Source organism: Gracilinanus agilis, chromosome 2 (genome assembly GCF_016433145.1).
Source record: "Gracilinanus agilis isolate LMUSP501 chromosome 2, AgileGrace, whole genome shotgun sequence".
Classification (NCBI taxonomy): Eukaryota; Metazoa; Chordata; class Mammalia; order Didelphimorphia; family Didelphidae; genus Gracilinanus; species Gracilinanus agilis.
In genome coordinates this window covers 347,777,020-347,793,798 of record NC_058131.1, presented here as the reverse complement: position 1 = coordinate 347,793,798, position 16,779 = coordinate 347,777,020, and the positions used below count along the sequence as shown (strand labels likewise).

The 16,779-nt window shown below is 39.1% G+C and overlaps 1 protein-coding gene across 4 annotated transcripts in view; it reads right to left on the bottom strand.

Moving 5' to 3' along the window:
- LOC123237444 (transient receptor potential cation channel subfamily C member 4 associated protein) overlaps window positions 1-16,779 on the bottom strand; it is a 76,559-nt gene that overhangs the window by 5,403 nt on the left and 54,377 nt on the right. For all 4 annotated transcript variants that reach the window (XM_044664372.1, XM_044664370.1, XM_044664371.1 and 1 more), the window contains 8 exons: window positions 16,510-16,652; window positions 10,441-10,572; window positions 9,384-9,442; window positions 5,936-6,037; window positions 5,181-5,264; window positions 4,417-4,507; window positions 3,055-3,195; window positions 1,816-1,924 (listed from right to left, as the gene is read on the bottom strand). In XM_044664372.1, coding sequence (XP_044520307.1) covers window positions 1,816-1,924; window positions 3,055-3,195; window positions 4,417-4,507; window positions 5,181-5,264; window positions 5,936-6,037; window positions 9,384-9,442; window positions 10,441-10,572; window positions 16,510-16,652 — 861 coding nt within the window. The remainder of the gene's footprint in view (window positions 1-1,815; window positions 1,925-3,054; window positions 3,196-4,416; window positions 4,508-5,180; window positions 5,265-5,935; window positions 6,038-9,383; window positions 9,443-10,440; window positions 10,573-16,509; window positions 16,653-16,779) is intronic.

Genomic DNA, 16,779 nt, shown 5'->3' with positions numbered 1-16,779 from the left:
ATGCCAAGAAAATCCCAAATGGGGTCAAGCAGATTTGGACATGACTGAAAAATAACTCAACAACAACAATACAAGGTTGGTTTCTCTGGACTTCATTTTCCTCTCTGTGGAGGGATTACGGAAACTTCATTGCCTAAGAGGACAAGAATACTGTCTCTACTGGCACACAGGGCTGATGTATTGGTTGTTTCTGGATTTGTTGAAATAGATCTTTTTCCTTTTCTTTCTCTTTTGCAAGAAATGGTTTTCTGAATAGGGAAAGGAAATGAAAGTGATGCAAAAACAAAAGATACCAGTAAGAATATTTTAAATGACCAAGATAAAACCCAGGAGAAGGGTGACCAGATGGTCTCTGAGGTCTCTCCTAGCTCTGACACTCAGTCTGTGAGCAGCACACCTCTAAAGAAAGAGTTAGGCAGCCACCGGCAGCTTATATAGAAATCTTTGCCTATTTTTTAGGGCTAAGAAAACAAAGCCAACAGATGCCAGGTGTTTACACATTAAGGTGATATGTGGAAAATAGGAGAAGCAACATGGAAATTAAAAATGGTGTGTATATAAATGAATGGATTCTTTGAGTCCATCTTAGAACCACAGACTATTTGAGCTGGGAGGAATGTCAGGTATCAAAGTCAAATTGCCTCATTTTCCTGAGGAGCCCAAGACTCAGTGAGGGTGACTTGCCCAAGTTACATGCTAAATCAGTGATAGAACCATACCTAGAATCTAGGCTTTTGCCCTCCCAGGCCAAGGCTCTCTCTCTGTCTAGCACAATGATGAACCTCAAGCACGATTTTTTCCATTAAAATTTATGATTCACTAATTATCTATCCGTGTCTTAATACTTGTGTGCCATACACTTGTGCAAGCACGGTACATAGTTTAATTACAGACTTGATCTTTTTGGTCACACCCACAGACCATAATCATCACCAGAAGAGAAGCACTGTCTTCTGAAGACAACAGAAACAAGAGCAGATGTTAGAGAAAAGGCCAAAATGATGAGAGTATTCAAGGCTTAGGGTTCTGTCCACATCTGTACTGTAAGGCCAAACAAATGTTAGGTGGAGACTTGGTATATTTACTATAGAAATCATTCCAGAAAAGTATAAGTCTGAGTCCATTCTATAAAAAAGAAAACTTAAGGCATTCAAAATACTCTTAGACATAAGAACATTTTCATTTAGTTATTGACTCAAATTACATAAATCAAAGCAGAAATGTCTGACCCAGCTACTTCTTACAATGATTACTCTTGATATAGTAGCCCAATTTATTGATCTATTAGTTTTTCATTCTCTGTACTAAACACCTATAGCTAGTGGATGACCTTAGACAAGTCTCTTTTCTTCTCTGGGCCTCAATTTTCTCATCTGTCAAATAAGGATAGACCAGATGATCAATAAATTGTTTGCCAGTTCTATTAACAGGAATATGAGTTGATAATATCAATAAACTATCATCAATGATGGTTTGACTCACAAAAGTAGAGCTGAGGGAAGAAGATACTCCAATTTTGGCAGTTTTCAAGAGAACCAACACTACATTCTCTATCACAAACCAATCATTAAAAGGCTTAGAAAAGTAGAATGGCTGAGATGAGTCATTTTTTTAAATCTGACTACCCCACTATGCACTGAGTTGTATATAAGGCAAAAATAAGATTTTGAAAATTAGGAGGAAAATTTAACCACTCTTCATTTACTGCTAAATGTAGGTATAAAGTAGAAAGCTAAGTAGAAAGGCTAAAAATAGCTTTAACCTTAACTGATTCTAATGAATGCGCTTTGCTCTCGAAGCATCTTTTTCCTTTACCTTTCATGTCCGACTGGCTTTCAAATCGGTCGAGAGAGAGTGTGATGCATCGAACCAGCATGTTGGAATCCACCAATGAGCTATTGATTTGGTTCAGGAAAACCTGGAACTAAAGCAGAGATCTCACTGAAACACATAGTGGGGGTAGTAGAAGCACTGCATGATTGCACATGGGAGCTATAACAAAGATAAGGTCATGGGCTCCTGGCATATTTACTGCCTATTCAGTTACTGAAACGGTAATATGGCTTCTTTTAAGTCCTTTAATTACCTGTGCCTATCTCTGAATAGTCAACAACGATTTCATGTGAATAGCCCTATGTGGCCAATCGCAACATAGGGCTAAATGGACAGAGGGATGTACCCACTGGGTCCATATGCCAACCATCTCTGGGACCTAAACTTTCAATCCCCTTGCATGCTATAGTTTCCAATCTCCTTTTACAAATTTGCTAACTGCACTTCTAATGCCCCTGGCCAAAGATTCCAATGATAGTGGGCTTTGTAGTTGTACTATGTTTCTAGATGAGTGTCTCTTAAAAGCCACTGTATTAAATGGTCTTATTTGTAATAGATCCCTCTATACTTAATAAAACATTTCTGAGAGATAACATCTGACACTCTACCTAATCAATATTATCTCCCACTATACCCCATGATGCTTTAATCAGGCTGGTCCTGATGCAGTTCCCACTATATGCCACCTTTGTTAACATTATTTTTGTCTATGTGGGTTGCTACCCTTTCTTCAATTTGAATTCTACCCACTCTTCAAAGTCTAAATCAGATGTTACCTTCATCATGAGGCTTTCCCTAGTGGACCCAGCCCACATCCATCTTTCACTTCTTTTAATACCTAATAGCACTTCTCATCTGAATTCCATGATCTTAACAGAATTCCATACTCAATGTTTTTTTTGTTTGTTTGTTTGCTGCACCTCATGCATTTTGTCTCCCCAAAAGATCATGAGCTCCTCAGCGGCAGAAACCATGTCTTCTTTTATCTCCTTCACAGCCCCTAGTTAGGGCCAAGCACATAGTAAGTCCTCAATAAATACTTGTTAACTTACTAATTTCTCAGCATTTCCCTAATTTGGGACCTGAAGGTCATCTATTATGCAGACCAGAAATAGAGCTGAGTGTGTGCCAAGGGTTCTCAGATTTCTAAGGAGACACGTTTATACTAACACCATTTTCTGAAGACAAATATGGCAACCATAAAAGTTTCTTATGTTTTACCTTCTCATCTGTGTTGATATATTTATTGAATCTCTTGAAGGCGTCAATGTTGAATTTCATCAGTTCACCCAGGAGATCAAAGTAACTCTGAAGTACATCCCTGGATTTACACTCGCTGTCCACAATGCAATATAGAATATGCTATTGAGGAAAAGACAAAATAAAACAGGATTCCTGAGCAGTCCAGAAAGCTGTTCAATTGACGCAGAGCCAGACTGACAAAGCATTGCTACTAATGTTAAATCACAAAGGTGCAATCCATCTATGAAAAAGAGATTTTAAACAAGTACTTATTAATTCAAATTGCTCTGAGGTATCAAAGATGGCCTGGGCTCTCCACTGGAAATGGAAAAACAGAATTGTCTGTTTTTACATTTCTTTAGTATAGACACTGTTCCAGTTTTACTCAAACAGTTCCTCAAGATCACTGCCTGGCCACCATGGATATCCCTTGTTAGTGTACTTGAACTATTTTTCCTCCATACAAACTGGAAAAGGATATAGGCAGGGGAGCTAATGGCTTGGTGGATAGAAAGCTAAGTCTGGAGACTAGAGGTCATGCATTCAACTCTGGCCTCAGACAGCTCCTAGCTGTGTGACCCTGGACAAGTCACTTGACCCAAACTGCCAAGCCCTTACCGCTCTCCTGCTTTGGAACCAATAATTAGTATCTATTCTAAGACAGAAAGCAAGGGTTAAAAAAAAAGGGGGTGGGGGAATGGACTTGTCATTTTTGGGGAGAATAACAGCTAGACAGCCAGACTGCTGCAGTGGTGCCTGGTAAAAATTAAAAGCAGCAGCTGAATATGTCTCTAAGGTGTTGGACTTGCACAGACATGAACAAGAATCACACAGAATGAGAAGGCAAGGATGGGCTACAATCTGTACCAGAGAAGGAAGCATCCACACTTGGGGGAATCACTGGCCTACTGAAGTACTTAACCTGAATGAGAGGCAATAGCCAATACAGTACAGTATAAAGAGTGATGAGTTGAGAGGCAATAGGCCCAAGTTCTAATCCAGGTAAATCACTTCTCTTTGAGCCTCAATTTCCCCTTCTGTAAAAAAGGAGCTAAATTGAATGATCCATAAATTAAATGATCTATGGTCAGCTCTATGATTTTATGTTGCTACCATCAAAAGGGCAGGGGCTGAAGGCCCCTCAGCACACCATTTGGGAAGGCTTTGGAAATATAGTTATAGACTCTTTGGGTTGCTACAGGGAATTAACCATTATCAGCAATTAAATCAAGTTGGTAAAAAGTGCCAGCATTGCCCCCCCAAACAATCAAACAAAAACCCCTGCTCTGTTTTGAGCAAAATAAATAAACAGATCAAATTACTCCTTATTGGGATACTTACCTCTAAAAGGCCCCTCTTTAGCAGGAACATCTGATCAGCATATGAAGTGGCCCCTCGGAGGAAACTTTCCACAGCCCTCGCTTGCCAAAACCTGTTGTGACCCAAACACAATCTACTGTTCTCCTTCATTGCAGTCACTGGCTCAGAGATGGCTGTCCTAATGGTCTGAACTCCAGATACCATAGTGATACATTTTTTTTTTTGGCTGTTCTGCAAGTATGATTCTTAACTGTTTCAAACTTGGATGTCTTATAAAGGGAGTTCAGTGCAGCAGAAAGGATCTAGAATTTGGAGTAAGAAGACTTGGGGCTTGAGGCCAAACTCTGCCTCTTAAGAGAAGAGAGCCTTTGGGTAAGTCACTTCCCTTCTCTGGACCTCAATCTCCTTATCTGTTAAATGGGAATAATGATATTTGTACTACTTTCCTTGGGGATATAAAGGCCCAAATTAAACAATGTATTAACTATAAGAATAATTACTACTACTAGTAGTAGTTGTTTCATCCCCAACTAGCTGCTCTTCCTTGACAGTCTTTATCAGTTATTTTCTTTATATTCATAATTTCTAATATGCTATACCAATATATCAGTGAATTAACTCGTGTATGTAACTCAACCCAACACTCAAGGGTGAAGAGGGAGAGGGTCCCTATTATCCCTGGGCAACTCTGGGAAGACTTCCTAATCTCTCTGTTAACTAACAGACTAGCATAGTAAGGCTAGGAGGGGCCATTCATTCCAACAGAGCCACAGGCCCAGACCTACCTGAAGGAGGACTCAGTTGGCTCTTTCTTCATGACCTGCAGCAATCGAGTTAACAAGCCTCTTTTTCCATCACAGACCAAACTCCTAAAATCAAAAGAAAAAAAGTAAAAGTTCACATAGAGCTGAAAGGCTGGAGAAGGAAGAGGCCAAGACACAAGTGAGCCAACAAAGGAAATTAGCACTGGCTAAAAGATTCACGGGGTTTTGAGTTTTAGCCCCAGAGTCCAGGATAGGTTTCCTGTGTTGGCAATGGCTGGTGAAGAGAGTGAGAGGGAGTCCTTCCAGACTGGCTGGAAGCCACACAGCACAGCTGGCAGCTTCCCTTTCCCTTCAGTACCTGTGTCTCCCCAGGGGACTCTTGGGAACTCAAAATTTAACAGCCAAGCACTTCCTTCACACATCTTGGACAAGTTTTTCCTTTCAACTTATCTCCCCATCAACTCTTGGGCAGTTTTTCCTTCTCCAAATTACTGGCCAGTGTTCAGAAACTGGACAGGTACCTGAGGTTGCACTAGGCTTGGGTACAGGAAGGCTGGGTTTGGAACAAGGTGGAACGGAAGGTGCCAAACTGGGCATACTCAGGAAGTTAATTTCTCCTCCCTGTCCTTCAGTCTTTAGTTCTAAGTGTTTGTGTCAATGCCATCATGTCAAGTAGGATATATGACCTTCTTTTCTTATAAAACTGTAACAAGGTGAAGCAAGGTGAGATTGTTGACTGAGCTGTCTGTTGAGAGTTTTCACTAGAAGTGGCTTACCTGTCTGTGTTGACAACTGCATCCACCTCTGGGATATTGGCCTTGAGAGAGATTGCACTGAGCTCATTCAGTTCTTGGCTATTTAACAGCAGATACTTGTTCCTGAAACAGATAGGATTTGAGACAGGTAAGGGGGAAGAACTATGGTTGCCACATTGGCCAAGAGGTCACAGGCTTTCATTTGGACTCTGCAGGTTGTGCAGCTGCTGTGTTCTCAGGTAGCTGGTATTCAAAGTGAAAAGAGCATTCAAGGTTTAAGAGACATTAAGAGACAAAGCAAGAGAGACACAGTAGACTATATCATCCACCTTCCTTCCCAGTTCTTACTCTCACCAATAGCTGCTCTCCAGCCTGACCTCCCAAAGCCTTTAGGGATTATACTAAATTTGGTACTGAATTATGTCTTTTCATAATTTCATATGTACAAGCAACACAAGAGAAATATATCCAGCTAGACAATAAGTTTCCTAAGGGCAAAGAACAGGTTTTTCTCTCCTAAGGATCTGACATAATGCTGGGCACAGAGTATGGCCCTAGTAGAGCTCTCAAAATGATTCAACACAAGAGACACTCCTGTGACTTAACTCCAAAGACCAGGGCTGCATTCTTGCCCACAAGGAATAGGAAGATTTCTCTCTAGACTCATTTGACTATAGCAGTGGAGCCATTTCCCCCTAGATAAGTGGCCAAAGGATATAGACAGGTAATTTTTTTAATTAAAAAAAAAAAAAACGAACAAAAGGAAAAAATTCTTCCATCTTAGAATCAATACTGTGTCCTGGTTCTAAGACAGAAGAGTGGTAAGGGCTAGGCAATGGGGGTTAAATGACTTGCCCAGGGTCACACAGTTAAGAAGTGTCTGAGGCCATATTTGAAACTAGGACCTCCCATTTCTAGGCCTGGCTCTCTATCCACTGAGCCACCCAGCTGCCCCGTCAGGCAGTTTTCAAAAGAAGAAATGCAAGCTAACAAAAACCATATGAAATGTGAGAATTAAAATTAATATATAAATACTCCAAGTATTATATTTATAAAGTTTATTAATACTAACTTGAAGCAAAGAAAATAAAAACTAGAGAGCTCACCCAGCTGCACACGTGGGAAAAGAGAGAGAGAGAGGCAGAATTATAGCCAACTATATACAAAATATGACCAGGCAACGTGGTGGAGAGATTAAAAGGAATTCTGGGAAATATTAAAGGAATTCTGGGGAATGTAGGTCAAAGGTATAAAATTTCCACTTATACAGAAAAAATAATCAAAATCATTAATAATATGAGAAATGGAAATTAAAATGAAGCAATTATGAGGCTTTAATTTATACTCATCAGATTAGCAAAGATGACAAAAGACAAAAATGAGAGACATGAAACAATGGATACATGTGGGAACACAGTCACACTAAGGGTTTGCTGGTTAAGCTCTGAACTGGTCCAATTCTTCTGAAAAATAATTTGGAGCTATACTAGCAAAGCCACTAAACCCTCTGCCCTACTGATGCATATAAGCACATAGGCATATACCTCAAGAAGGTCAAGGAGAATAGGAAAGGTCCTTTATGCACAAAAATATTTATAGTAGTACTTTTTATAGTGGCAAAGATCTAGAAGGAAAGTGATTTGGGGAATAGCTAAAAAAGATCATGGCATATGAACATAATAGAATATTACTATAAGACATGACAAATATGATTTTAAGACACTTGGGAAGACCAGTAGGAACTGAAACAGCATAAAGCAAGCAGAACTTGGAGAACAATTTACATGACAATCATAACAATGGAAAGGATTCAGAACTAAGGTGATGTCCAACTGTGACTTTGGAGGCCTTATGACAAAACAAGAGGCCTCCTGCCTCTTGGGAGAGAGAGGATGAACCACAGGTGGGCATTTAGGTGTACATTTTCAAACATGTCCAAAGTGTTAGTTTGTTTCACTTAACTGTACTTATTTACTACTAGGAAGTTGTTTCATTGTTCAGGAATAGCTGGAGAATGATTAGGAACTGAGGGATGTAATACAAATTTTAAAATGGGGGGATAGCTAGGTGGCTCAGTGGATGGAAAACCAGGCCTAAAGATGGGAGGTTCTGGGTTCAAATGTGACTTCAGACATTCCTGGCTATGTGATCCTGGGCAAGTCACTTGAGCCGCATTGTCTAGCCCTTACCACTCTTCTGCCTTGGACAGATACTTAGTATTGATTCTAAAACAGAAAGTAAGGGTTTAAAAATGAAATAAAATAGTCCATAGGAATATCTTCTTTCCTTCTTGCTGACTTCCTCCTCCCACACAAAATTCTATTCTGCTTTTTGTCTTTTTTTTGGTTACCATAAAGTTCACTGTGTACTATGGTCCCATGTGACAGACCACGTGACAGACAGTGAAGGCAAGACCAACAACGCAGGAATTGAAAGGCTCCCTGAAGTGAAGTTGTGACTCATATGGCAAAGCTAAAGGTGTTTTTCATATTCACAGTATTAAATCAGTCAGTCAGTCAATAAACATTTATGAAGCTCCTACTGGGTGCCAAGCACCACGTTAAGTGCTGGGCATACAAAGAAAGGCAAAAAAGAATGCTCTCAAGAAGCCCACAAACTAACATGCCAAGTTTGTCATTCAGTCCCTAAATGGCTATTACAGTTTTATTTCATGAGTCTCTCTAATGAGGCAGCAATCTCTTTGAGGGAAGACTCCATTTTTTTTTGTATCTCCCAACAGACTAAAGTCTTAAAAACATAAAAATGATATTTTAAAAACTCTTGCCTTCTGTCTTAGAATTAATACTATGTACTAGTTCCAAGACAGAGGGGCAGTAAGGGCTAGGTAATTAGGGTTAAGTGACTTGCCCAGGGTCACACAGCTAGAATTATCTATTGAACTCAGGTTCTCTTGACTCTAGGCTTGCACTCTATCCACGGAGTCACCTCACTGCCCCACAAGGAAAATTTTTAAATAAATTCTGTTGAACCAAATTAAATAGAAGACAGTAGTCTCTGCCAGGACTCAGTCTATTATATTTAGTATATTCAACTCAATTAATTTCTCAACAGTACAGTATGGGATAGTAGTTAGAGAGAGAATCAGCCTCTGTCAGTAAGACTGACTCAGTCCAAGACCTGCCTTGGACATACCCAGTGACCTCCTGACTTCAGCAATCAGCTCAGGCTCTCAGAGAGTATCCCAGGCAGCTTTGTAAGGACTAGAAATTGCGGAAGAACTGCTGATCTGAATTTGTGGAGGGATTTTTCTCAGTTGGAATTTTCTACATAAATAAAATCACAATAGAAAAAAATATACTTGGAAAGAGGAATGGATGTTTGGTAGAATCACATTAGTGGGTTTTACTCGCCTTGCCTAGTTAGCTTGAACTAGGGCTAATGATTTGAAGCGAAAAACATTACTTTTAAGAACATAAAACTCTTTTCCAAAAAAGAGGATAATACTTACTCATGGTGATCACTAAAACTTTGGAGAAGTCTCAAAAACTGTATCTTTAAGGTGATGTCCTAAGAAAAAGGAAGCAAAATGTCTTCAAAACAGATGACACACTATGTTAAAACAAGAATTAAGAATCTATGACAGCAAAAGCTCTAGCCTAGGCCTGTTACCTCGTTTGCAAAATAAAGGGAGACATTTACCAATAAGAGAAGTGCAAGTTAGAAATTCTCTAAAGTTTCACATCACATCCATATTGACAAAAACGACAAAAGACAAAAATAAAAAACGCTGAAGGGGTTGTGAGCAGACAGATAGAGGAACACACCACTAGGAGAGGTGTTAATTACTCCAATAATTCTGGAAAACCATTTCAAATAACACCAGAAAAGTCAATATGCTCTTTGTACTTTTCTGATCCAGTGATACCAGCACTAGGAATGTACGCTAAAGAGGTCAGAGACTGAAAGGGAAAGTTTCATAAATACAAACAATATTTATAGTAGCACTTTTTGTGCAAGTGTTCACCAATCAGAGAAGGGCTGAACAAATTGCTATATAAATGCAACAGAATAGTACTGCAATGTACAAAATGGCAAATCCAAAGAATTAAGGTGAACTTGGGAGACCTTGTGTGAAATGAGGCAGAATAAAGTAAGCCGAAATAAGAGGATGGGTCCAATAATGTAAAGAAAAACAATGAGTGAAAACATAACTCTGATCAGTGCAGTCATCAACCTTGAATTCGAGATGACTGATAGTGAGGGATGGCCCTCATCTCATCAGGGATATGCTAAGATTACAGAAATATAAGAAGGAAGACATTGTTAGACATTGCTAATGAGCTGGCTTATTTTGTATAATTATACTTCTTTGTTACAAGAGAAAAGGTAGGGGAAGGGAGGAGTCATTGGGAAATAACATTTATCATTACTGTTAAAACAAATAAATGAAATGGAGGTTTTGTATTTTGCTCCTGTATTCAAGGTCATGGGTCCCACCTTACTAGTCAGTAACCTCTACTTATGAACTCAACTCCTAAAAGAGAACAACCTATGGAAGAACTCACTGGGCTACAGTCACAGTTCTGGTTATGTCCATGTAGAACAAGGGTAGATGTTGAATGCTTCCTCCATATCAACTTGTCGAACAGATTATTAAGTCCAGGGATCAGTTTGAATTCTGCTATCATCTTATGAACCTAGATGGGGCATAAAGCAGAGGAACATTAACACCAAAATATTGTCAATTCAGCCAATGATATGTTCATGGCAATTACGGGATGTGAAAAGTCTTCAGAGAAGAAAGCAGTGGGTTTAGGGAATATCATCATCCAATGGGGGCCTAAATTCAAAAAGTTCTGGGTTACCAAAAAAGATTTTTAAGAGTCTTCTCAGGTCACTGTTCTCAGAAATCTCACCATGCACCCTGAGGAACCCCATTCTTTCATGAACCACCCAAATGTAAAAGCTGTTCCATGCTTATAGCAAACCAAGCAAGTTCATGCCAGCTATGCTAACTCACATGAATAGTTTATCACCTATACAAAGCCCTTGGTCAACCTGGAAACTAGACCATAAAAAAAAAAAAAAACACCCAACAATTTTATATCCTCCTAACTTTCTTCACCAGAGTTGTCTCCTACTGTACCACAGGAGCTTCAGGAGAGGTGGGGCAAAGTGAAAAAGGCCTCCTACAGGAGCCTCACCTAAGGTGTCCTCTTTGTATCAAACTCTCTTACTGAGTCCAACCTCAGTGCTCACCCCTGAGCAGAGGGTTTGGAAGCTGGGATCTCTAGGAGTGCTGAAAGGGGCTAGAAAATTTAAGGACATAAATGCTTGTCTCTATCTACTTAAGATAGGTGATGGTAAGGCAGGTACTCTGATTTCATAGCCAGAACACTTGGATGAGACTGTGAAAACCACAGAGCTTCTTGCCTTCAGTATCTGGGATTATTCTCTCACTTTGATTGGGTGACTTAAGACTGGCACAAGGGAAAAATGTCCTGTCTGTGTTCTAGAGAAGACCATACTTTCATTATCTGCCCATACAAAGCAGACATTTGACATACACTGTATATATATATATATACATATATATATATATATATACATTAAAAAATGGGGCAAGATAGACAAAAAGGAATATCTGGCTGGCTCCAAAGCAGTGATACTTATGTGGGTAAAAAAAGCTGAACTTATATTTATCTTCCCTGCTCTACTTGCTTTTGAATGCAACATACCCTGGAAAAAACCTGACATTTTCCCAAAATATTATTTGTATGAGATAAGGGGAAACAGGTATATCATATGTTATGTACTTCAAAGAGGAGATGTGAATGTGGGCTACATGAAATGTGTGGCTTTTGATCTGTAGAATCTAGGCTCCAAAAGAAGATTTTAGATAAAAGCAAAATGAATTACCAAAGGTAAATAATTTGCATTTCATAGATGCTTGTGGCTAAGGCATTCTGAAGATTCCCTGGACACTAGCTACAGTCTGTCAGATCCTGTGAGTGTCTCTGACCAATAGTGATTCTCAAAGATTCATAGGCCACCAAAGGGGTCCTGCTGCCATCTATCTAAATTTAGCTATTTATATGCTAAATTTAGCTACATGACCTTAAACAAGTCACCTCCCCTCTATGGGCCCTTAAAGTAAGGGAGAAGACTTTTGCAAATGATATGATGGTCTACCTAAAGAATCCTAGAGAATCAACTAAAAAGCTAGTGGAAATAATCAACAACTTTAGCAAAGTTGGAGGAAACAAAATAAACCCACATAAATCATCAGCATTTCTATATATTTCCAACACAACTTGGAAGCAAAAGTTAGAAATTCCATTTAAAATCACACTAAACAATATAAATTTCTTAGGAATCTATTTGCCAAGACAAACACAGGAATTACATGAACACAACTGTAAAACACAATTTCCACACAATTAAAACTAGATCTAAGTCATTGGGAAAACATTCATGGTTAGAACAAGCTAATATAATAAAAATGACAATCCTGCCCAAATTAATTTACTTATTTAGAGCCATACCTATCAAATTTTTTACTGAATTAGAAAATTCATTTGGAAGAACAAAAGATCAAGAATATCAAGGAAAATAATAAAAAAAACATGAAGGAAGGGGGCCTAGCAGTACCGCATCTTAAACTATCCTATAAAGCAGTGGTCATCAAAACAATATGGTACTGGCTAAGATACAAGAGGGAAGATTAATGGAATATAATGTCCTCAGCAAGACAGTATATAATAAACCCCAAGATCCCAGCTTTTGGGACAAAAATCCACTATTTGACAAAAATTGCTGGGAAAATTGGAAAACTGTATGGGAGAGAAATTAGGTTTAGATCAACATCAAACACCCTACATCAAGATAAATGTGATGAAGGGATTAACTCTACTCTGCCCATTTTTAGATTTAATCACCAAAAGTGTAAACACCCCACTTACACTTGAGTGGGGGAAGCATGTAACCCACATGTGCAAAAGTAGGTGATGAATCAGAATCAACTGACTGCCCCCTGGGCAATCCTAAGCAAAGCTTTAGCCTGTAATTGGTACACAAAAAATGGAAGGAATGCACAGGAAGTGATGCAAAAGAAGCACTTTTAAAAAGGAGTTACAACTTCCTGTGAGCACTTCTTCAGAATTCCAAGCTTGAGTTGGAGGCTCTCTTTCACCTTGGACAGAATCCTAGAGGAGCTCTGGCTGAGGACCCTGGACTGCTTTCTATTTCTCCTTAGAACTACCACGTGGATGAGTGAAAAAGACTGACTCCTTCCTGGATTTTCTGAAGAGACTATCCTCAGGAGAGTTCTCCCCTCTGGGGAGAGACTTTGTGGCTGAAGTCACCACTTTATTCATCCCTGGGCCCTTGGCTCAAGGCTGAGGACTAATTAGCCCTAGAGCCAGGGGCCGGAGCAAACTACTTAGTGTGTTAGGTTAGATATCTTATCCTATCCTCTCTCTGATTTTCTTACTTTCACTCTTTCTATATTTTATAAATAAATTACCATTAAAAAAACATTTGGAATTGATTAAATTCCTAGTAACCAAAACTCTTAAATATTCAGACCAACCATAATTTTTACTCCCTTTTTACATAAATTCAGAATGGATAAATGACTTAAATATAAAAATGAAAACTATAAATAAATTAGGTGAACATAGAATAGTATACCTGTCAGATCTATGGGAAAGTAAAGAATTTAAGACCAGGCAAGAGATAGAAAATACCACAAAATGTAAAATGAATAATTTTGATTACATAATTAAAAAGGTTTTGTACAAACAAAACCAATGCAACCAAAATTAGAAGGGAAACAACAAATTGGGGAAAAAATCTTTATAACAAAAACCTCAGACAAAGGTCTAATTTCTCAAATTTATAAGGACTAAATCAATTGTCCAAAAAAATCAAGCCATTCCCCAATTGATAAATGGGCAAGGGACATGAATAGGCAATTTTCACATAAAGAAATCAAAACTATCGATAAGCACATGAAAAAGTGTTCTAGGGGGCAGCTGGGTAGCTCAGTGGATTGAGAGCCAGGCCTAGAGACAGGAGGTCCTAGGTTCAAATCTGGCCTCAGACACTTCCCAGCTGTGTGACCCTGGGCAAGTCACTTGACCCCCATTGCCTACCCTTACCACTCTTCTGCCTTGGAACCAATACACAGTATTGACTCTAAGACGGAAAGTAAGGGTTAAAAAAAAAAAAAGTGTTCTAAATCTCTAATAATTAGAGAAATGCAAATCAAAACAACTCTGAGGTATCACCTCACAGGTGGATTTAGCATATTGGCAAAATTAGATCAATGATACATGTAAAATCCAGTGGAATCGTGCGTTGGCTAAGTGGGGTTCGGGGGATTTAGGGGAGAGGGAAAGAACATGAAATATGTAACTATGGGAAAATATTCAAAATAAAAATTTAAAAAAAAAACTCTGAGGTATTACCTCACACCTAGCAGATTGGCTATCATGACAGCAAAGTTAAGTAATAAATGTTGGAAGGGATGTGGTAAAATTGGGACACTAATACACTGCTGGTGGAGTTGTGAATTGATCCAACCATTCTGGAAGGCAATTTGGAACTATGCCCAAAGGACTTTAAATGACTGCCTGCCCCTTGATCCAGCCATACCACTGCTGGGTTTATACCCCAAAGAGATAATAAGGAAAAAGACTTACAAAAATATTTATAGCCACTCTCTTTGTGGTGGCAAAAAACTGGAAAATGAGGGTATGCCCTTCAATTGGGGAATGGCTGAACAAATTGTGGTATAAGACGGTGATGGAAATCTATTGTGCTAAAAAGAATAATGAACTGGAGGAATTCCATGTGAACTGGGATGACCTCTAGGATTTGATGCAGAGCAAAAGGAGCAGAACCAGGAGAATAATATACACAGAGACTGATACACTGTGGCACAATTGAATGTAATGGACTTCTCTACTAGTAGCAATGCAAGGATCCAGAGCAAGGCTGAGGGACTTATGAGAAAGAACACTATCCACATCCAAAGAAAGAACGATGGGAACAGAAACACAGAAGAAAAACATTTGCTTGATCACGTGGTTCAATGGGAATATGACTGGGGATGTAGACTCTAAACGATCACTCTGTTGCAAATATTAATAATATGGAAATAGGTCTTGATCAATGACACATGTTAAACGCAATGGAATTGCTTGTTGGCTATAGGAGGGGGAAGGAAGGAGGCAAGGGAAAGAACATGAATCATGTAACTATGGGAAAATAGTCTAAAATAAATTTAATTGAAAAATAAAATAAGGGGAAGAGAGGCAGGAAAGTGAGAGGGAGATAATCTAGATTTGAAAGTAAAATAAAATTAATTTAAAAAGCAAAATAAAATAAGAGGGTCAGACTAACTGATCTTTAAAGTTCCTTTCAATTCTGATATTCTAGGTAGGTTTTTTTATAAATCATCTCTGCATCAACAATATTGAGAGTAAGATTTGTCTCCTGTTGAAAAGGAGAAAACCTCTATCTCCACGACCAGATCTGGCTATTATCCTTTCTTCCCTTATCTCCCTCTATTCAGGAAAGTTCTCCTTTGGTTAGTTTGAGCCTTAGTAGGTGAATATATCCAGGGATCTTTGGGTCTCAGGAAATGGCTACTTCTCATCAACTTAAAAAAAAATAAACCAACCAGGGCAGAGATAGCACAGTGCCCAGAGTGTCAGTCCTAGCGTCATGAGGACCCAGGTTCAAATCCGGCCTCAGACACTTCCTTGCTCTGTGATCCTGGGTAAGTCATTTAACAACAATTGCCTAGCCCTTACTGTTCTTCTCTATCTTTGATACTCCTTAGTATCAATTCCAAGACAGATGGTAAGAATTAAAAAAAAAATAAATAAAAATAATAAAAATAAACCAATCACTAGAGATTATTAGGCTTCCCTTTCCTCTAGGAGCATATCTGTCTCTTCTACATAGGGTCCTACACAGAATACTGGAAAGGACCTTAATCTATGGACCTTAATGACTCTGAGTATAGCTGAAAGTGACTCTGCAGGCTGCCCAGTTTTTCAAAGTATAACACAACTCTATACTCCTTTCTTCATTTTCTAATTCTTCTCATCACTAGGAGATCTCAAAAACTGACATACTAGGGGGAGCTGGATGACTCGGTGGATTGAGAGCCAGACCCAGAGACGGGAGGTCCTGGGTTCAAATCTGGCCTCAAACATTTCCTATCTGTGTGACCCTGGGCAAGTCACAACTCCCATTGCCTAGCCCTTACCACTCTTCTGCCTTGGAACCAATACCCAGTATTGATCCCAAGATGGAAGGTAAGGGTTTAAAAAACAAAACAAAACAAAAAAAACCTGACATTCTAGGTACTTGTATTTACCTTTGCCCAACTACAAAGGCAGTGGAGCACAGCTGGCCCAGTGGTCTCAAAAGGGCCCAAGTCTCTCCATTCCTCTGGTTTTTCACCTTGGCAGGGACCCAGAGTGTCTAAGAACTAAGCCAAATTCTTCTCCACCACCCCCAGAAGTCCCATGCAGTGCACCAATTCTGAACAAATCCCATGGACTTGACAAGTTCTGTGTCAAAAAGTGGTTAAGTCCCTGATGTAGGAAGATAGTAACCTGATTCCGCTGTCGGCCCATCAGCAGCACACATAGGACATAGAGCACCTCCAGTTTGTACATGATCTCGTGCATGATCTTCATTGACTGGGGTAACTGGGTCCTTGAGGAAGTGTTTGCCACACCACTCTCATCTGAAGAATCTAAAAGAAGCAACATAGTAAGCTTAGAAACCTATTCCAAAAGGGATTTATAAAGACCAAATCCTTTCAAGTCACAATTTCTCTGTATAGACTTCAGAGTAATAGATTTCCAAGTCTAGGTCCCTGT